Source organism: Volvox carteri, assembly GCF_000143455.1.
Source record: "Volvox carteri f. nagariensis unplaced genomic scaffold VOLCAscaffold_92, whole genome shotgun sequence".
Classification (NCBI taxonomy): Eukaryota; Viridiplantae; Chlorophyta; class Chlorophyceae; order Chlamydomonadales; family Volvocaceae; genus Volvox; species Volvox carteri.
Window position 1 is genome coordinate 308,134 of NW_003307635.1, and position 21,674 is coordinate 329,807.

General features: G+C 56.2%; 4 protein-coding genes across 4 annotated transcripts; 2 read left to right on the plus strand and 2 right to left on the minus strand.

The window, feature by feature from the left end:
* Positions 1-8,558: 8,558 nt before the first annotated feature.
* Positions 8,559-11,779, plus strand: VOLCADRAFT_108119 (uncharacterized protein). Its single transcript, XM_002958342.1, has 9 exons — positions 8,559-8,714; positions 8,798-8,884; positions 8,964-9,077; positions 9,149-9,217; positions 9,293-9,367; positions 9,743-9,940; positions 10,222-10,469; positions 10,892-11,171; positions 11,404-11,779. The coding sequence occupies exons 1-9, from the start codon at positions 8,580-8,582 to the stop codon at positions 11,473-11,475; spliced, it is 1,278 nt and encodes a 425-aa protein (XP_002958388.1). The 5' UTR covers positions 8,559-8,579; the 3' UTR covers positions 11,476-11,779.
* Positions 11,780-11,828: 49 nt separating this feature from the next.
* Positions 11,829-12,157, plus strand: VOLCADRAFT_69398 (uncharacterized protein; the record flags this gene model as incomplete). The annotated part of the gene is made up of 2 exons (XM_002958343.1): positions 11,829-11,933; positions 12,005-12,157. The coding sequence occupies 2 exons, from the start codon at positions 11,829-11,831 to the stop codon at positions 12,155-12,157; spliced, it is 258 nt and encodes an 85-aa protein (XP_002958389.1).
* A 475-nt stretch (positions 12,158-12,632) lies between these two features.
* VOLCADRAFT_108120 (uncharacterized protein) lies at positions 12,633-15,256 on the minus strand. Its single transcript, XM_002958363.1, has 5 exons — positions 14,863-15,256; positions 14,397-14,625; positions 14,041-14,067; positions 13,645-13,877; positions 12,633-13,432 (listed from the first exon to the last, which is right to left on the minus strand). The coding sequence occupies exons 1-5, from the start codon at positions 15,141-15,143 to the stop codon at positions 13,213-13,215; spliced, it is 990 nt and encodes a 329-aa protein (XP_002958409.1). The 5' UTR covers positions 15,144-15,256; the 3' UTR covers positions 12,633-13,212.
* A 1,019-nt stretch (positions 15,257-16,275) lies between these two features.
* Positions 16,276-21,298, minus strand: VOLCADRAFT_99671 (uncharacterized protein; the record flags this gene model as incomplete). The annotated part of the gene is made up of 12 exons (XM_002958364.1): positions 16,276-16,591; positions 16,709-16,787; positions 17,162-17,217; positions 17,685-17,715; positions 17,929-17,988; positions 18,258-18,368; positions 18,706-18,789; positions 18,971-19,037; positions 19,559-19,639; positions 19,846-19,976; positions 20,648-20,739; positions 21,180-21,298. The coding sequence occupies 12 exons, from the start codon at positions 21,296-21,298 to the stop codon at positions 16,276-16,278; spliced, it is 1,227 nt and encodes a 408-aa protein (XP_002958410.1).
* Between the last annotated feature and the right edge of the window lie 376 nt (positions 21,299-21,674).

A 21,674-nucleotide genomic window follows, 5' to 3' on the forward strand; every position in this document is an offset into this window, starting at 1 on the left:
GTACCCTTTCGCCCAGTCGGGTTTGAGCTCCACACACTGTTACGGAAGGAGAGCAAGGAGGGGAGGCTGGGGGTTTTAAAGCCAGGTTAGGTAGGCAGCAGCAACAGCTGCAAGAAAATCACATGGACAGTAAAAGCAGCAGCGGCAGCGGTGCTGGTGGCGGCCGCCGCGGCGGCAATAACGAGAATGGAAAAGAAAAAACTGAGGGTAAAAATGAAGACCTCACAGTGATAAGACTTATCTTGTAGCGACTCAACACACAACCACAACATGCAAGGCGGTTGAGAACAGAGACATGCTCCCTGCCACCGGACGCAAGACTTCCGCTTGGCATGGGGACAGCAAGTGAACTATTCAGACATGGGTGGATGGGTTAGTGGGGGCCGAGAGGAAAGCGGGTATCAACAGCTCTGCGTCTGGAACTAGAACCTTTTCATGTCCGCAAGCCCCCGTGCCGGCCCCCATGACTATCGAGTCCCAGCAAACAAGATCAACCCTAGTGGCTCCTACCTGCTTGGCATCGCTAAGTGCCGCCGCGTAGTGCTTTAGGCTTGCCTGTATGATAGGTGAAACGGGAGAAAAGTGAGGGACCGAAGGGGCTCGCGCAGCTGTGGGGACGCGTTGTTGCTAGAGCAGGACCGGCGCTGCTTTCAATCATCCCCGAGACGATACATTTATACAATTTGGGATCAAAGCATGCATCCGATACACACCACAAGAGCCAACTGCAAGCGGAACATCTTCCTGGAAGACAATCGACAGTCGACTCACATGAGAGGCTGAGCGGTTGCTGTATAGGACATGGTTCTTAGGGTCCACCTCGATCGCTTCCGTGAAATATTTTATGGCTTCCTCGAAGTTCCCAGCAGAAAAGGCCGCATTTCCCTTGGCCTGCGCTCCGTGGGCAGCCGTGCTGTTCAGTGAGCGGCACGTATTTGTAGCTTTGCATAAAGCATCAACTAGTACCTTAAGCTCGTCGGACATGGCGATCACCTCCTAGTTCAAACCTTGACGACTTTCGACCAAGATGATGAAGGATCGGCGTTCAGGTAAGATAAATTACAATCAACTTTGAATGTGAAAAACACTTCCTTTACAAGTAAACAAAACTAAGTAGATGCTTCCGAATAAATCTCAATAACATGGTTTTCGGGAAGTTTCCTGCCATTTCGGGGGCTTCCGTACTACGACGTCGCGGTCCGGCACCGTCTGTAATCACCCATCTTCACTCCTGTCTGATGATTCTATTATTGGCAAGCCTGCTAACAAACAAATATATTTGTATCAAATCCTGCAGCGAAGCACTGCTCTTCAACCATCCTTAGCTCCGCCAATGGGATTATGGGGTTACATTATAGCGCACACGTCGCAAAGCCCAGTACGACTCATTGCATTTGGAACCTTTTGCATTGGAGCTACTTGGCTCATAGGCTCCGCGTTCAGCTCCATGACAACAGGTGGCCTTGATATGAAGCAGAAGAAAATGGCAACCGATGAAATGTCTGTTGAAAATAAGGTCTGTCAGCTTTCCCGTCTATTATGCCTCTTTTGATGGTTGCCAAGCAGCTCTTGGCGAAGACAATTTCTTTATCATTATCCCGCAGCGCCTGGCAAATGCGCAACAACAACGTTTAAGTGCAATGCTGAAGGACTTCTCTGAGGGCCGCGGTGACAATCACTGGAGTGCAGTCATGCGGTGCGACCCACGGGCCGGGCCCTCAACTCAAGCAGCGTTGCTTTCGATCTTAAAGCGCACACGCTGTGGTGTATTGTACATTCCGAAAGCCCCGTGACCACGTACTCCTGCCCATGCGTGTATGACTTCTGAGCCATATGTACAAGCGAATCACTACGGTGATATGGCCCGTGCCAGCACAGATTGTATCTCTCCCCTGTATCATCGCCTATAATCCGTTCCATGTGAACACACGGCCATCCGCAGGGGCACCCTCGTCCCACATCCCATGGCCGAGAGCAAGACGGAGGGAGTGGACCGCGAGCGCATCGCCAAGGCGCTCAGCAGCGCGAAGGATTGACCCGGAAACAAATCGCCAACTGCAAAATAATATATTCAACCTGGACATACTGCTGTCCGCATCTTTTCCGTGCCAGCTAATCCTTTAGCAGCAGTTCCTTTACAGCATTAGCCTGCATCCCGCCAGCAGCAAAAGTCCTGCAGTCTAGGCGGTGAGACGAGGCCTTAGAGCCACCGACCCAAGGCACCAGTCATGTGACGCAGCGGCGCCTGGACTGGGCCGCTTCGCCACCGGTGGTGTTAGATCCTACGGCGACCTGGTGCAACGAGGGAGCAACCTTGGCCTACTGGACTCGTTGTCGACCAGGAGTAGCCTGACCCCAGGCGGAGAGCATGCATCTTATGATTTGCATCCATATGCATGAGAATGGATTTGGTAATAGGATGTGGCGCGCTTTGTTGCTGCTGCCCCACAACACACGATAAGCCTGGCAGCATAACAAGCAGTATGCAGCAGCAGCAGTAGCAGTAGCAGCAGCAGCAGCAGCAGCAGCAGCAGCACACTTTTGCAGCGGCACTCCGGCCCCTCCTCCGCCTCCAATCTCGCTCTTTCACGCTCGTCGTGTGGCGCGAGAAAGCTTCTTGGCCCCCACCTCGGCACTCCGGAACATCTCATCCGCACGCCGCTTGTTGTTGGCACGCTCCGTCTCCAACCTGTGTGCGAGTGGGGGCCCATGGGGCCGGAGGACGAAAGGAGCGAGGCCACAACTGCGCGGTGTTGCAATGGGTTTGGGAAAGGAGACCTCTACACGCACACGCACAGGAGCCCGCAGCGGCTCAACGAACACGGCGCAAAGGACCCATCTCAACAGCCTCCCGAGTTTTGTTCCGGCCTTGATCCCACTGGGCCGCGACCTTATCCGATCTGGCCTGCCGTGGGATGTGGCATTGGGCCAGTCTGTGTCACGAGTTCATGCCCCGGACAGGCGCAGGGCGCCAGCGCAGAAGTGGGTAGCCACAACGAGGTTGCCGCAGAGGCGGGCAGCGCCACTCTTAAAGGGTAACACGCCGCAGAGGCCCGGAAAGCTGCACCGCGGTCATGCAGTGCAACTAGCCCCCGCTGCCTATAGCCCCGAGGAACCCCACTCCATGCTCCCCATAGTCGTGGCTCGCCCGTCCTTCCCACCTGAGAAAAGCCTCCGCCTCCTCAGTCCGCTGGAAGTTGTCCACCAGGAACACCGGCAGCGGCTGCGCAGCTGCGGGCGGCATCGGCATCTTATTACCGCTCTGCTTGCGGAATTGCTTGAAATCCGGCAGTACCTCCTCCACAGAGGCCATCCCCCCGTATTCACTGCCGACAACGGCGGCAAGGTAGGGCTCCGCGCTGCCGGAGCGGCTGCGAGGAGGCGGCAGCTGCTGGTCCGGCGTGGGTGCGAAGAGATCTGCCTCCAGAACCACCTGCGCCGAGGCATCCAGAACCTCCTTGGATTCAGGCGCCTGCTCCTCCTTGACACGACCAACCACAAGGCCCAGCTGACCGAAATCGTCGTCAAGAGCGGTACCAGACTTGCGGGCCTTGCCCTTTGTAGCTTTAGTGATCGTGACGGGCCCGGAGGGCTGCGGTGCCGCAGTAGCAGGCTCCGTTTTGACGACTAGTGCCGCGGCCACGGCTGGGGTAGCAGAGCCATGCAGTAGTCCCAATCCCACACCGCTGCGGCGGCCTCCGTGGCTGTGGCCCTGACCTGCCTGACCCTGCGTATGCTGGGTCGTCATCCAGGGCGCATCCCCCGCGGGATCGTGCTTTGCAGGCAAGGGGGAGTGCAGGAGCGAGGGTGTGGGCGTTTGCGTGGGCGCGGGGGTATGGGCGGGCTGGTAGGCTGGTTTACAGGAAGGACCGGTGAGCGCTGCGTCATGGCTGATGGGTTTAGGGGCAGCAGCAGATGTCGACAGTAATCGCCTCCGCTTTGGAGGCGGTGCATCCTCGGGTGCGGTATTAATGACAAGCTGTTGGAGTGTGTCCGTGGCGACGGCGGTTGCCGTATCGGGCTGAAAGCTTGCGTCTGGGCGCAGGGCAGCAAACGGCAAAGGCGGGCTGTCATGTCGGTATCGGAACGAGAGATACGCAACATGATCAACGGTCGTGGACGGTGGTGGCAGACGCTATACAACTATCGGCTATGTGGAACAAAAGTACGAAACGAATCGATGCCGGGCAGAGGAGCAGCAGTGCCTGAGGCGCTGGTGCAGCACCTTGGCTGGTTTTAAGACGCAGAACTTGTTAGTCTGCTGACATGCAACCACACCTTTCGTAGGCTCATGAGCATGAGAGTGTTGTGAATTATCGCCCGGCATGACACCATATTACGTCAAGGATTCAGCAATTCACCCAGGCAGACGTGTCAGCTGAAAAGTCCAGCGTGTCAAGGTGCACTGCTATAGAATTGCAGTCCGGCGGATAGCGTCACCCTCCCCTTTGATTCCACCTTTCCCCCACCCTTACACTTATGGTGGTCTTACAGACGCACCTTCGAGACGCCTCGCCGCTGTCAGCCATCCGTTAGCCTCCATTGCAGCTTCCCCAACCAGCCCACTCTGACCGTGTGGCCCAGCTCTCCCACCATCAAGGGGCTCAGTACCAGTAGCAGTGCCAACCGAGTGCGGTGCGTCCTACGGGTACAGCACAACAAAGCCTCAATCGACCCGTCCATGTCCCTCGTCCCGCCCTGTCCGGACCGCAAACCTCTGCGGGCTGCTGCCCCTGTGCCTACAACACCCCCTCAGCCTCTGCCATGGCAACCCAAGCAAAGCCCGGACAGAAAGCGGTCTGTTGCTTCACCACGTCTACCCGCCGCCACCTACCTGCACGCGGTTCCGTGCGCTTGGCCGCGAATCAACCAATCCTTTCGCGCCGTCTCTGCGCTCTGTCGACACCTCCTCCGGCTGCTCCCCTGCCTGCCCATCGTCGTCTGCCTGGGTCATGTCGGAGTCCTGGGGGGAGGGAGCCTCCGGGGCCCCTGGGAGGGTTTCGCCTGCCCTCTGCTGCCTCCCATGTCCCGCCCCGCTCCCGCCACTGTTGCCGTTGAGGCTGGCTGAGGCTATCAGCTGCCGCACCGCCGCTGCGTCCCTCGTCAAGAGGTAGATCTGTCCGACATGCGACAGGCACACGAACACCCACATGACCTTGGTTACCATGGTGCCCGAACTGGTGCTCTGAACAGGCTTTGATTCTAGCGCTGGCTAAAGGGATTTCGGGTGCGGACCTAGGACTATATACGATGCCTCCTGAGTTGGGCTGAGCGAGGGGTCGGTCAGTAGATGTGGATGGACGGGCATGGCATGGCATGGGCTGCCGACGTCATAGAGCTGCCCATGGCACACAGCGGTAAGGGCATGTGGGAGCTGTCACAAATGCAAGCTGGTAAGGGCGTGTGTGTGCAAATGATGGGTTTCGGGCTATGGTAATACTACTGACTACGTGCTAAGACAAGGAGGAGCTCCTGGTGCGTGTGAGTCGCGCGCGAAGAAGAACGCATCACCACGTCTGCGAACTTCACCCTCTGCACACATCTCTTCCCTCCCCACATTCCCATTGCCCCATGCCTTGTACTTCAATTTCGGACACAGCCGTCCTTGCAACGAGTCAAAAGGAACCTGCGACCTACCAATAGCTGCTCCGCACGCAGAGATCTCCCATCACGGCGGCCGCCACAGCCATTGCTGCTATCAGTGTTCAGCACCACCACTACGGTGCTGGGTCCAATATCCAGCGAACTGGACGCCACTTGACCACCTAGCTCCGTCAGCAGGGCGGCTAGGCCGTCGTCCTGAGGGTTTCGGAGCGGTGCCGTACGGTCATGGAGAAAGATAAAAAGGAAAGAAGTGGGAAAAGGTTGACCCTGACCCCGACCAAGGGGCCAACTACTGTGCAAATCACAATCAGACAACCAGAGGCGGAATCGGAGGCCTTCAGTGTGGTGGTGGTATTACGGCAAAAGCGCAGAGGGCCTCCACTTATTGTGTTTGCTGGCTGTGCTTCCACCATCCCCCACCGCCTCTTCCAAAAACCCGGTTCTAGCCGCAAGTGTCGCAGAGTACAAGGAAGCGCCAGCGCTGGCAAGGGAGTAGCGAAGGTAGGGGACAACGGGGTCAGGACCCGCTGGGCTGCGGCCACTGATAGGGGCCTTGGACGTCAAAAGGTTGCAAGTCATCGACAGCCCATTGGGCGGTCGGTGTCGTAACGAGACATGGCCACTGCAAGACGCACTGCAGGCCACCACAGCCGGGCAGCCGTAGCAGTACACACCGCGCAACACCAGCCCTTTCAGACAACGACCGCGATGCACATCTCCCCATGCGCCGTGGCGCCGCGCCCTCCTAATCGCCATCCCAGCCGCCGCCACCGCCTCTGAGCACTGACCTGCCATGCGCTGCTGAAGCCAAACGTGAAGCCCTCCAGGACGCCCCGATGGCCTTTCCCCAGAGGGGCCGGGAGAGGCACCCGGACCGGCGGCTGACTCGGGCCCAGGAGCACCTCCCCCGGGGGGGGTGCGCTGGGTAGGGAGTTCGTCATGAGGCCCGAAGACGCTACGCGGCACAGCCTACGCGACCAGAGCCGGCAGTGGACCGCACGGGACGGACGAGCGCAGGGTCAGGTCAAGACTTCTTCGTCCAACGTGGTGGCGAATACGGGGTATGGGTTTGGACAGGTGGAAAGGAGACGTTCCTCACGGAGGTGCAGCGGACTAATAAAACACCCATGTAGCGCAACAAACATCTTCTGGGATCTTAGCGTGGACACGTCAAGGTGTTTCCCCCTCCCCCCGTTTCCCGGCCCCCCCCGGGGGGCCCGAAGCAACGGATAACCCGGACCTCGAGCCCGTGCCCCATGCATGTACGACGGACGCACCACTCCAGTCCGACCAATGGCGAGCCGCGAAACACGCCTTGCACCACTGCCGACCAGACGTCATCCCCAGGGTCATACAGCACATGCGTCGTGGAGCCACTGTCGTACATGCGCGTCAACCGGATGCCTGCGGTGCCCATACCGGCGTAATCGGCAACAGATGATCAAGGTCAGGGCAGCAGGTCAGGGCTGCAGAGCACCGCTCTGGAGCAGGTCCCCATAACGATTCAATGATCGAGACAAACCCATGTCCCAGGGCACAAGAATTCTGTGGAAATGGGCGGCCTCTGCAGGGCCCCCCCCGTCTCTCAGCCAGCGGTGGGCCGCCCAGCAGCCGTCCCCCGCAGGGCCAGGCCTCCCAACCCGTCACTACGGGGTGCGCAGCGGCCCCCGAACCCACCCACCCGCTCTCGCTGCTGCTTCCCGCACTTGGAAGCTGCGGGGGTACTGGGGGTGCACCGCCACCGCCAGCGACAGCTCCTGCACACTGCAATCGCAGGTGGGCCCCGGGGGTCAGCAGCCCCCGAAAGGTTCCAAAGAGGGGAGGGGATTTAGAGGGCCGGGTAGCGCTTCAACGGCCTAGTTCTCTAGCGCTTAGCTACGGCGATTAGGTAGAATATTCAAAGGAATACCTGGAGTTGTTTTCGCCCCCCAGGCCCCCCCAGCCGCCATGGCGAGCGGAGGACGCTTAGGCGGAATGAAAAAAGGGGAAGCTTATCATAGACGACTTGGGGGTCCGGGTCGTCCGAGGCGGAGACACACACACACACGCGCGCGCACACACCGCAATCTACACGACCGCGGCGATTAGGAGCGGGTACGTACATGAGAAAGGTTTTAGCGGCCAGCTGTACCACGTCCCCCGCGTGAAGCTCCATAAAGGCACCTTCCGCCATTTTTCGGCCATTGATGCTGGTGCCATAGCGGCTCCTGTCTGGGATGTTGTGGGTGCGGGACGGGACGACGGAATAGATGGGCGATTTGTAGTACGTGGGCGGGCGGGCAGGCAGGCATAAGGGTTTAGGTGTGAGAGACCGAAATTTCCAACGTATGGGGCATCCGCAGGGTCCCCGCACAGCTAGGAGATGTAAGGAATTGCGATCTTTGTCGGTGGCAAGCAGCGGATTCATGGGGGATGCTTAGGGTAGCAGATAGACATATGGCTGTCGTCCATGATTCCGTGAGGGCAGGCGAACAACCTCGAGACGCGCCTGACAGTGCCCACCTGCGACTGACAGACGGCATAATGCAAACCTATCATCATTGTCGATGCCCACATGAAGGATAGCGTGGATTTTGCTCACGCTCTTCTCGGGTACAACGATGTCTGGCCTCGTGTCAGCTTTCGCGGGTGGGCGACCAACCGTGAATTCCCGCTTACTCCCGGAGTCTCCCGCGGTCAACAAAAAGCTATCGGCTTGCCGTTGTCCCGAGATTTCGATGTGAATGACCCAAACCATTCCGCAGATAGCCGGTTTTAATAGTACAGCTCGTGCAATGAATTGTAAGTCCAGGAAATAAAAACATGGATCAAAAATATTGTAATAGGCATCATGCAACAGACCATGTGCCAAGATACCAGCATGCTTTCAAAATACGTACGCCAGCATAGGGCCCTGCACCTAGTAAGCTGAACTTGGGCCAAAAAACACCGTGGTAACTGATCTGCTGGAGTGGTGCCATTAGATCACAACAAAAATGCCTGCTCTCATGAATCTGACAAGCCATAGCCGGGCCGCTCGCGTCGCGTCTGCATGCTCAGTCTCACGCACGCAGCGAGCTTCATCTCGCATTTGCAGGGCTGTCAACCAAATTAGCAGCCCAAGCGATGAGGTGCGTGGTAGCTTTTCTTTTTTCCTTTACTTACGTTCCGCGGAGTTCTTTCGCGACATCGGAATTGGACGCAACTCCTGCAGCCAAGCACTCGAAGCCCTTTGGAGCGAGCTGCAATTGGCCTTGCAACTGCGGCGGCGGTCGTTATGGGCACCTTCAGCCCACTTGTGGTGCGCGTTCAGTCGAGTCGCATCCGTGTGTGTGGTGCTTGCATACAGTCGCGACCCAGTGGCGTGCGCCTGCTCGCAGCTCGAGCCACCTCCTGCACACGCTATTCTGGTCGCCAGTGACCCTGTTAAAAACGCTCAGGCGATCTTGCGTAACGCGCTTCCCATCAATAACAAGCCGATCCGTCAAATTCAGGTGGGGTTAAAGTTTTGGGGCCCTTGCCACACGCCCACAGACGCTTTAATACCCACCTTTATCCATAACAGAAAGACCTGGAGAGCATTAGCGAGGCGCTGAGGATTCCGGGGTCGAAGTCCCTTGGGCCGGTCTCGCGGGTAAGGCCTGTGGAACCAGCGGCCCGCCCTGGCTGATTGCTGGCAACAGCGCTATTGAAACATCCGGTATTGCAGGCTATCCGGGCTTCCCAGGATGTACTGACACGCCAGCGGGATGCCATCGTGAAGGACTTCGCCCCTGAGAAGAAGGTCCGTTCCCGCTATTACCCCCGTCCCTGCCGGTCGCCTTTCAAACCCCGACAGTTAACTACAGGCAGCCGCGTCCCCTCCATGCTTCTAAAACCTCTGTTAGGAAAATTTCTCTACTTTGGCTGTGCGCAGTAGCCAAAGCTCTTGTCTTACCAACCTTTACACAAGCGAGCGTCCTGTTTGAGCTCATGCCCCGTGTTGAGCCCTCGTTGCCACCCCTGAACCCCCCACCATCATCATGCCCTGCGCACCCGCTTTTAGCATTTTGTGCACCGCTTTCTGGATCGGCATGGATCCCACTACAACTTGCGCAGCCTTGCTATTCGCGAATCATACTGTTAGACGATTTCGCCCGGCTCCTGACCTGACCTGCAGGACTTCGGTCTGGAGAACATCGAAAAGCTGCAGGTAGCCCTGAACGAGTTCCAGGCGACGGTGGAGGCCAAGGACAAGCAGGCGGTCCCTATCAAGCAGCGCGAGGCGCTCACCTACGTGGGCAACATTGAGGAGGCCATGGTGAAGGGCTTCCCCTTCCAGGTGCCGCCTGAGTACGCTGACAGGCCGCTGCTGCTGGTAAGCGGGGGGGGGGAACAGATGCGGCGCCACCTCCTGGGGATACTGTCGGGATCCCATGCGGCTCCAAGAGGTTTCAATCAAGAAAAGATAAGTAGTTCTGAGACGTGTTTCAGCGGTTGACGTAATGTTGACTCTTTAATATTTGTCTAGAGGTAATGCCAGAGAGAGCAAGGCGCTGCAATAGGCGGCGGCGCTGTACGTAGCTGTGTTTATCGGGACGACCCCTGTACATGCTGTTTTACGTACGGCATACCGCCGTGCCGGCCGCGCGATGGTAGGGCCGAGCCACGCTGGAGATGAAGATTAGCTGCCGGGAGACGCCGGAGGGGCCGCAGACCGTTGTGCAGACTGTCGTGCTGGACGGCTACAACGCGCCCGTCTCGGCAGGCCAGTTCCTGGACCTGGTGCTGCGCAAGTTTTACGATAACATGGAGATCCAGCGGGCGGATGGCTTCGTAGTGCAGTTTGGCGACCCGGAGGGCCCTGCGGACGGCTTCGTAGACCCCAAGACGGGCGATATCCGACGGTTAGTTCAGTTGCAACGGACTGTTACAAAAAAATCGGCCTGTTGATTAGTTACATCTTCACGAGGGGCGCTTAGCGATGGGACTGGGCGGCAATTGGAAAGGCAACGCTACGCTGACACCTCGTCGCTTATCTTGCCGTCGTTGTCTCCTGTATGCACTATCCCGCTTTGCAGCAGCCTGTTTGTTTGTATGTATTGGGGCATGGAGGGCAAACCTCCAGGAGGGAACAGCCCTTGACTGCTTGCGCGCCCTGTAACCGCTTGGCATGGCATGCCCGGCGTCACACAACCCCGAACTTCGTCCTCACACTTGCATGCACAACATACCCGGCGATGCCCATATCCTCGTGCTATTATGTCTTCAGGTTCGCGTTGTCGGTCGTTTTCACCTGGCGGTATGTGTGAATGTGCCCTTGCTGTAGGGTGCCTTTTGAGGTGAAGGTGATTGGCGACAAGGAGCCGATCTATGACTTTACGTTGGAGGACCTAGGTCGCGTCAATGAGCAGCCCGTACTGCCTTTCAATGCGTACGGTACGCTGGCATGGGCCCGGAACGAGTTTGAGAACAACTCGGCTTCTAGCCAGGTGTTTTTCTTGCTGAAGGAGAGTGAGCTGACACCCACTGGCTCCAACCTGTTGGATGGTCGTTTCGCCGTATTTGGTTACATCACGCAGGGGCAAGACGCTCTCGCGGACTTTAAGGTGGGTTCATTTTGGGAGTAAGTGGGTTCAAGGGGAGTGTGGGAGGGATGTCTAGCGTTCACCCGGCGGGTGTCCGGTAACACATGGCTGGTCTTGCACGGTGCTCCCTCCGTACTGGTGCCCTGTGACAAACACATGCTGACGTGCTCATAAAGATGGTTTACGGTTTGTGCCTACAATCTCCTGCTGAGACGCCTTAGCGCCTGGTTCCGTCGTCGCTGTCATTCCGCAGGTGGGCGACAAGATTGAGTATGTTAAGGTCATCGACGGCGCCCAGAACCTGAAGAATGGTCCGAGTGCATGATGGCCTTTCACGGGAACAATTTTGACGCATCTGCGGAACGATAATTGTTTCGATATGCGATGTCTGCAAGTTTTCTGTTGTAGTACAACGCGATTTTTCATCGGGCGTTGTGCTGTGCAGTACAGGGACGATTTTGTTCAGCCTGATCCTTGATCAATCTTTTATTTTTGTTGCTGGCGTGTCCTTAATCCTCGCTGTTCAGGGCTCTTTAAAATCGCTGGGTTCATAGTCCTTTGAGGAGCCAAGTTCTTAGACTGAACAGTTAAACTACTTAAAGAGTGTTACATTGTAATACCGAACATCTACTCTGCTTCTTCTCAACGTGTCGGACTGCATAAGCGGCTGGGAGCATCATGGCTGCGCCAAACGATCAAGCAGTGTCTGCGGAGCTTCAGCAGTTCATCGCACGGGAGTCTCAAGTAGCTCAGATCCAAAGCATGATCGCGACACTCACGGAGGTTCGCCTTGGTTACCTGTCATCAATCCGCACGGGCTGCACACTATCTACGTTTTCCTGCTTGGGCTGCAGGTCTGCTGGGACACGTGCATTCAGTCGCCAGGAAGCTATCTGTCAAGTAAGGAGCAGACCTGCTTGGAGAACTGTGCACGCCGTTTCGTTGAGACAACACAATATATCCTGCAAAGGGCTGCCCATAAGGCAGATTCAAGTTCAACTTTTTAATTCTGTACATGATCATCTTGCTTGCTGGTGATTCGCTAATCCACCCGTCAGCGGACGGCGGACGAATCTCGGGAGGCGTTGGGTGGGCGTGTCGAGGCGGGTGGAATGGCTAGTGACTGAACCGCTGCATGAGCTGGGGGAAGCAGCTTGGATTTGTTTAGGATTAGCTACGACTTAAGTCTGCACGTATTTAGCAATGACTTACAAGCCTGCAGGTGGGGGTATGTGGCACGGCAATTGGTTTTCCTCCGGATCTGGAGGGGATAAGAATAGGTGATTGTAATACTATCTTTGACTTCATAGATGTTATGCATAATTCATATTGGAAACGCCCTTTCCAATGGAACCAATCCAAGCAGGGCGTACAACACATCATTAGGTCATTGGTCCATTTGCTGGCAAAGCCATATGCTCATGTGAAGGAAAAATCTAGTGTCCCAGGAAGCCTACCATCGCATGGACACATATGCACAGAGATGCAGTAATATGTTTCACGCAACATGCTTCCAACCACATGTATATGTGTATCCGCTACCACCAACACCAATCACAATGTACCTGCGTCACGTTCCTCCATAGGTGGCTACCGCCAAAAATCTTCCCATTTACTCCCTAACCCAGTTAGGAAGGCAAGCCGTGGGGCAAGCTACGTGATAACGCATATAAGGTCTTAACGGACGGTCAATGTCATGCACTGTGGTCTGTATATATTTCGCACCTCCTACAAACATGACCAAACAACAAATCGCGCCTCCAAGAGCCTTCAGCGAAATCTGTTCCTGTGTTCCTGGGTATAGGGACACCTTTCGCAGGAAGATTCTTCGAAAGGGGCAGCGGTCCTCTTGCACACGGGAATGCACATACCCCTGCCATTCTCCAACATCCATTGCATCCAAACAATCAAAATGAGACACGTTGGCTACAGTCTAAGCCGCAGCACCATGAATATACACATACACAGCCAAAACCGTTGCGGTCAAACAGGTTCTATGCCATTGAGTTTAAAAGTCGGATTTTCGGTTCACTAATCATCGCACCGCTGTGCATCAGATCGATCACTTAGCAGCAGTGACAGCCCCTGTATGCGCCCCCTTTCCACGTTCCTGCTGTAGTTGCTTTAACTCCTGCGGACTGAGCATGTGCAGTACGTCGAACGCCGCGCGCTGCCACGCAGTGACAGCTAGCTTCACCGGGCACTGATAGGTGTTCGGCAGCTGAAGTCGGAGCTCCCGGGGACCCCTGGCAGCCGAGTTATTGCACACAGGGGAAGACACTCTGTGCGCGCGACGATGTGAGTCTTAGCAGGAGCCGTATGCACGGAATGCACAGGGCTAGGGAACAACGGCGGCGCCATGTGTGAGGGCTGGGATGCTCCCGCAGAACTATTAACATGCCCCCCCGCAGAATGCCACGCAGGGACACGCTCGCTCAAGGCACCCTGAGGGAACCGATGCATACACATAATACCACATTGTGGTTGCACTCACTTGTATTGCCGCGCCACCGTGGAGTTGTTCTGCCAGACCATTTCCGAACCATCCTCGGGGTTGTAGACGATGAAGGAAATTTCACGCGGCGTCACCAGGATTTCCACTATCGTGTCCTTCATAATTGGCAACCGCGCCGGTAGCAAGCTTCCCACCGTTATAGCCGAGCTAAAGCCCGTTGCCCGCTCGTCGCTCGCATTGGGGCTGCACTTGTGCAGCGCCTTCTGTTGGTCCTGGAGAGGGTAAGGCATCAGGCGCATGCTGGATGAACGAATACAGGAAGCGCTATCCACAAGCACGGATGCGCATGAGGACAACCAGCCACGAAAGCAGGCCACAGCACGGAACGCCAGCAACGTGGAAGCCGCTAATCAGTGCGCTGGTAACTCTACCCACCTGCATATCAAGCGGAACAACGCCGAACTGCGCAGGTGGAAAAGGGTGGGCCGATCGATGTAAGGAAACCAACCGTCAGGCGCCGTCAGGGAGAGTATTGCAGCATGGGTCACAAACACCCCGCCTCTTAGGCTTTGAACTGAACTATTCTGAGCAGACATGGACCGAAAGGTCAAGCGAAGCACAAAGGGACCCTGGGGAAGCTGCACTTGCAGCCCCTACGAACATACCGTTCCCATTATAAAATGGATCCAGTGCAGCAGCCACTGGCCAGCTACGTTCACCAAAACTGTGGCATGGCACGATACTTTGGTACCCTCGCCCCACGCCGTGTATTCGCTAGGAGGGGAGCTGACCTCTGCGGCATTGTTACCCCGCAACTGGAGCTTCCAGCGCAGGATAAGTGTTTGTGCAGTGGAAACGTCGCTCAAAAGCAAGCGTGGCCCCGGGTGGTCCAGCCGAATCTCCCGCAGGGCTTTGCTGTTTGCCGTTTCCGTGAACGTGAAGCTCTGCCCTTCACCCCGTACGAGGTCGAACTTCGTGACGGTCTCCTCTATGGCCAAACGTTGCAGCCAATTATAGTCCCTGTAGGCAACGACACGCACATTTCAACCCGCCGCGTGCAACAGCGATTTCTCGCTTCTACAACCGAAGAACTACCCTATATACCGCTCCGTTTCAACACCGAGAGGAGCTGAAAGAAGCAACCGAAAAAGTCATCAATAAGCACGACGTGATGTGCATTAAAGTTTACACGTGTATAAGCAAGATAAGCATACCGCGACTTTGTCGGTTTAGCGACAGCACTGCGCATCAACATACCTCCAGCGCGCTGCTTGCTTGTAGCCCACTTGTGCAATCAGCTTTTCCTTCGCAACTCGATGCGCAAAGTAGTTGAAGTACCGGCACACCGAGTCCAGGGTCATTAAAGCATTTGCTGGAAGAAAAAGGAAAATATGGTGTAATACACCGTCAGGAAGATTTAGAAGGTGAACGGCGTTGCTTTCTTGCTGCTGCGCGAGCGCCATGTCCACGTCAGGTGCCGTCTCCGAGCGAGCGCGCTTCGCAGGGCGCATGTTTTCTGAGGCGTCTTGAGAGTCCATATCGGACTCGACAGGCTGCTGAAGTGTAATGTTGGCTTTAGGCTAAAACTCTCACGACAAGGTACCAGGAGGGTCCTCAACTGGACGTTTTTACAAGGAAACGGCTTGTAAAAGTAAGCAGTGAGCTCTGAAACGATTATGCTGTAGAGGGCAAAGGAATCTGGCTGCTGCAGCGGCAGAAGGACATTTTTTTAACATAAGCCGTACCAGTTGCCAAATTGTGTCCCATGATCCTGAGGACATCGGCGAGGTTTATCTTCCAAAAGCATGCTAAGCGTGCAGTGGCAAGAAATAAATATTCGCAAGGATGAAAGATGTGAATGACAATCAATACGTCCGTTACGGAGAAGGTGTCATGTGCAAATCCGAGTAGTATTGAAATTGTCAGTGACCTGAGAAATATACATGTTCAATGGAGTGCATTCATGGTAGAACCGGCGTCAGAAAGCCCAGCTCCTCGCCGATGGCTTTTAAAAGTCTATAACTCAAGAGGTCAGCGCTGTTAGATGTATCGCTTCAGCTGGTCCTTTTGATACGTTAATGGCCTCGGAATACGGTTTCTGTCGATCACTTTTCAGTCGTCGCTTGCCACTCAGGCGTCAAAGTAACACTTAACGTATTCACCGCTCCCGGCACTGGTGGACGCAGTAAGCGTGGCCGCAGCATGTATTTAGCAGTGCATCCTGGTTCTTGGTGCCGCAACGCTTACGATAAGTGCGGTTAGGCGGGAAGGCGCAAAGCTTATTGCTTGCTGGTAATTCAGAGTCAAGCCTGTTTATATCTGTGAAATCCTACTGGGACTTCTATCCTCGGCTTGTGGGAGCTAATACTGGCGAAGCATGGAATCGGGTACTCAGTGCTTCGACTGGAACGGTGCGACTGGACCGACGACATGGGGTCGTTGTCTTGCCGGTGAATCGGTGTATGTGGGTCGGCACGGCCGTTACAGGACGTGGTTTTCCGACATGGGACGCTGACGGGGAGGAAAGCAGTCCAGCCGCTTCAGGTGCTCTGGCATATGGAACGCGTCGCGATAAAGGCACTCGCGTACTTGCCCAAAGCCAGGCGTCTAACACATCACCATCTAGCTTGATCACGGTATATGCATCCCTTGGAATATGGTACACTTTCGTCACTGCTCTGCAATATCGTCACTACCACCATCGCCAACACCACCGCCATCGTCACCATTGCCGCCGGCGCTAGTAGCTTGGCATGTCTCCCCTTCACCACCTGCCGTCAGCTGCCCCAACCGTTTGGAGCCCTCACTCGTGATCTCCAGGTACAGATAGGGACTCGCAGGCTCATAGCTAAGGTACTGGCAGCCCAGACGAGTCTCCCGTGGCACCGCGGGCTCAATCTGGGTCCCCTCCCCCCATTCGTTATAGCTTGTTATCGATACCATTTGGACGCCCGCGCTAAGTGCAGCACTCCACAGCGCGCGGTACCTGCAGCAACAACAGCAGGAGGAGGAGGAGGAGGAGGAGGTGGTGAAACAATGTTGGGGACTTCAGCCATGGAAGCTACACGCGCGCAGACTAATCGTAACAATCGTAACGACACACAGCAGCATGGTTGTATCATGATCCAATGTTTCCCTCCTGGACGGCCTCTCCGACTGCTTTTTGTTCCCCGGACAGCCTCCTGTGCGGTTTGGGGAGCAAGGGGTTGGCAGTGGTTGCAACTTGAGAAGAGCTTTCCCCGATGACGGTGCACCAAAACGGACGTGGCATGGTTTGGAGTGGCATGTAGCGGCGCTGAGCGCACAACAGCACGTGACTCTGAGCCAAGGCGCAACCAAGCTTTTCCCTGCCTTTGGCCTCCATCGCGATCCCGCGTCGCCGCCAAATTCCAGGGTCGGATCTTCCCATCTGCGCCAGGAAACATGGACAACAGGTAGCCACAGTTGTCAGCCCGCAAACCTCCTCAAAATGAACTCAAAAGTCATCCCACCAGCTGTTTTACCAAGTTACCGGATCACGGGCATATTAACACTCCTCGCAGCCGAGTGCACTTACCGTGATATCCTGGACCTATACTCGGCACGAACAGAAGGTCCTTGCTCACAGCCCACCTGTGGTGCATTGCACGGTTGCATGGACAGCTCACTACCCCGCGAGATACGAGCAGGGACGTAATACGGAAGCAGGAGGGCACTTCACCGTATCCGCTTCTTACGGGGCCCGGATTTAGCATGTGCTGAACAGGATGCTGCAGTGTAGCTTGTGGACGCCTTAACCCACGACTCTTACTTTTGCATTCCGGCCCAGTGTTCTGGATTGCTCCCATGGGAGACTTGTTCACTGCGGATAGGGCGGACAAAAGAGTGCTTTTACGTAATTAATTCTCCAGGCAATCTGGGTGCCAGCCGGGAACTAAGACGCAGTTGAGACCCTGTCCTGAAATCAAGAGGTTTTGGGGGTTGCAGGCGACCAGGTGGCGGCCAGGTGACGGCCAGACGACGAAACAACGTTCCTCGAAAAGAGACAGCGGGCAATGCAACGCTCGGCAAAAGGGGCAGTGGCAGCCATCCCCTTTCACCTGCTGAAATACGTGTAGAACCCGTCGAAGCCTGCGAGCAGGAACGTAAGGGAGAGGGCAGGGCACATGCTTGCGCTGAGAAGCACGGTATCGCACCTAGCGGCGCTGATCAACCGCGATATAACAAGACATGGTGCTGCAATGAGCGGCATCTTCCTTGACGGGTAAAGCATGTGTGCCTGGGAGAGCATAACACTGTTTTCGGGGCCTACCCGCCCCTCGAACCCTCGCGGCTACCTCCCACCTGCTGGCAGAATGTCCTCATCACCGTCATCCCTGTCCAACCACAAGCCAAGGAAGAAGCCTACGAAGCAGCGAGGGCGTGGACAACAGAACTACGTCCACACAGCTTCAGACGGATAGCGTATGGGCTCATGCTCTATCCCGTACAACGTCTTGGCGTTGAACCAGGTACTTCTATGCAACAACAACACAGGCCTTGGAAAGCCCACAAGACGACGAACAGGCAACGCAACGCAACGCAACGCAACGCAATGCAAGGAACACTAAAACGCCGCTAAACAAGCCAACAGAAGGCAGTAAAAAGGCAACAATTAGCATGCACGCGCTTACCATCGGCCGGCGTCCCGCGCACGTTCAAGGGTCCGTCATTGCGGCGCAGCAGTTGAGCCCAGTCGCTGGCAGGTAATCGGTACGAATCGTACACATAGTACACGGGTAGCCCTACGGCGAGTCAGAGCAAATAGATATAACAGGTACACATGTACGGAGATCCGTTCCCGTCAGAGCGGGCCGCACACCTACATCGCGGGTGCCCAATAAGACCAACGCGCTCGGCAACAAGCGAGATCCGTTGCCACGGGCGGCCGTGGCTGCGGCTATTTTTGTGTCCACGTGCTACAATTTTTATCTCAACAGCGATCAGCTTAGACCGTTGGCGCAGGTCCAACACCTGCCTCCGGCATGCCCAACACCTCGCCCAAGGTAAGTAGCAGCAGGAAAGCGTGTTTGAGAAACCTCCCAGAGCCCTAGGTGCCCTCCGTAAGGAAGAGCCCCTCACCGTTGATTTGCAGCACCGCGGGGGAGTCGCGGTACTTCTTCGATAAATACACCAGGTCCTCGTGCACCGTCTCCTTGGTTCGCCCTAGGTGGGGCAGGCGCACGGGTGTGGGGCGGTAGCAGAGTGAGGATAAGGAAACGGCATTCGACTGCAGACGTGGCGAGTATGCGAACGGATCGGGAACGTCAAGACGACTAACGTCCAAGGAAGTTCGCAAGTGGTGGGGTGCTTCAGGGAGGGACACAAACTAGTGACCGCGACCCACCTTCATACGGCTCCAAGTGAAACGCGATGCGAACCTTGCTGCCGCTTTCTTCGAGTTCCCTGATGACCTTGCAGAGACCGGAGGAGGGGCGTGGGGCGGTGGCAGACAGCGAGACGACAGAAACATGCGGCATATGGCAGGTTGCAGACGGCCACTGGCCACAAGGGCAGCCACACCACAAGGCAGCGGCCACACGGTACTTCACCATGCAGCTGTCCTTATGACAGCGTTCTTAAGGCAGCAACTGCATATAAAGCAAGACGCTGGTAATGCGCGACGACCGCGGTTCAGTCATCCTTCTCAACCTCGGGTAGAATGTAGGCGAGCGACAGAGACATCGGGCCAGGTGCCAACCGCCTCCTCCCCCCCCCCGGCAGACAGACAGCCTGTGCCCCGCTTTTCCGCTTTACATTAGACGGGCTTAGGAGAGAGGCTGGCTAAGGGATGAACAGCCTGCCGTCATGCATCCAAGCAATGCTGTATTCCTGCATGTGTTAGGAGCAGGACGGCTTTTCCAACTAACGAGGCGACCCAACCCGACCCGACCTGACCCGTAACACGAAGCCCCCTACACAAGCTTCAACGCACCATTTCCAGGCGACTGTCCGTGTTCACCATCTGGGTGTCATGGCTACCCTGCCTCCAGGGGGGCCCCCACCAGGACGCCACCTGCACCCCACAGCCACAGAGACGGACGCACAGACCCATGGGTCATCGTCATCACGGTTCCGGCGCTCCAGGTATCCTCCCAAGCGAGCAAGGCTCCACGTCAACAAACAAACACTAATGTGGCGGCCGAGATCCCAGGCGGCCGAAAATTGCTGGGAACAAAAGATGCGGGGAGGAACCAACACTCGACCAGTCACCGGACTCACCAAGACTCCGATGCCGTACTGTTCCATTTCCACAAGGTGTTGGCGAATGAGTTCGCGGCTTGTGGACGAGTACGGACCCCGTAATGGATAGTACGGACTGTGTAGACAGTCCGGTGGCTCGAAGCGCACCCCTGCAAGGCCCATCGCCACAAGTGCGGAAACCAGCAGAGGGTGCATACAACGAGCGTCCTTGGGGTCCTTGGACACCTAGGGTTCCGTGCGGCTGTTCACGAGCTTAGCCGGCTGTCCATATCACCATGAAGGTTGGTTAGGGCACAGTTGTCCGTACGGCCGAACAGGGCCAGCCAAGCTGGACAATCAAGTTAGACGTGCGGCCCTAGTCGAGTTGCTCACTTGATGTGTGGACACACATCGCAACCACGAAGAGACATCCAGGAATACTCTGCGCACGGCGACCGTCCTCAAGGCTGTGGACACCAGCCCTATCACCACCACGGACTACGCCGCTGTCGGCTACTACCAGCCCTGCAACCTGCACCGCGTCAGTCTGGGTGCGAGTAGCCGGTGTGCCTTCATCACCCCACACTCCTCATCACCCCACACTCCTCATCACCCCACACTCCTCATCACCCCACACTCCTCATCACCCCACACTCCTCATCACCCCACCGCACACGATGGCAGCCACCCCTTGCCAAGATGGAGTGACATGGCTTTCATGGGTCGCAGTAGCCTGGCTGGCTACTTCTAGATGCAGCTGCAGCCTGCAGGTAGCAGGGACACTACGCCGTTCCGAACCCGACACTGCACGCTGCCTAGGTTGTCAATGCACCCGCCGCACCATGTGTGTGCTTTGCCGCCACGGCCGCGTCCCAGTGGGGTAGCACCTCGTGGTCCCAATGCGTCCAGCCACCTGCGCTGGGCTCGGTGTACCTACGAGGGTTGCGGAGAGCGCGCTCGGAAGGTAATGGATGGTGTCACGGCACTCAGAACATCAGGATCCGGGCCTAACATGGGATGGCACGGCTAGATCGTGGTGGACGTAGGACAGTCTAAGGGGGCGGTGTGTTTGGGGGCAGGAATGGGGTGGCCGCTCGCTCTGGGGGAGGGGAGCTGTGCAGGTGGTGCGATCCTGGCGGTTGAAAGTTGTTGACATGTCTCGGCGTGTACGATACGGAGGTGACACGCCACTTAGGCGTCACGGCATACGGATCAAGAGATAATGATAGATGGTGGGCATGCTGGCAGGATGGTGCAAGCAAGGTCGCGAGGTGTCGACCCCTACGGCTTCCGGAGGGCAGGATTCGAGGGCTTGTAGGTAGCAGACAGCTCCAGCAGCACCGAAGCAACGCCCAGTTTCAATGACGTCGTACCATAAATAATAGAAAGCATGCACTCGATACATCGGGGGAAAATTGCCCCCCTGGGCTTGCAGAGCGAGTGCTGCCAAGGCCGTCACAACAAGCCAAAATCCTGCCGAAAGTATCATCATATTATCACTGGATAAATTACTGCAAGTAAATCATCTCCCTACAAAATCGTCGTCGGGCAGTTCCTATATTTCCGTATTAACCAATCCATTTGTAAAGGTGTAAACATTTATGGATACTGTTCAAGTCTGAAGCGCTTTGAGCAGTATAGCGTACCATGTCGTCTTCACTGGCCTTTGGGACGTACACTGAGAGCACTGGCAGTACGCGGTAGGCACCTGGAGCCAAATCCGGATCCATGCATGGACGAGAAGTACAGGACAGAAACGTTCCATAACCTTATCTAAATCACGGGATTCTGATAATAGCTGCTTTCACCCTTGCTTTGCATTTGTCCCGCTGCAACAATATCTGCTTTCTAGGCTGTTCTCCTTCCAT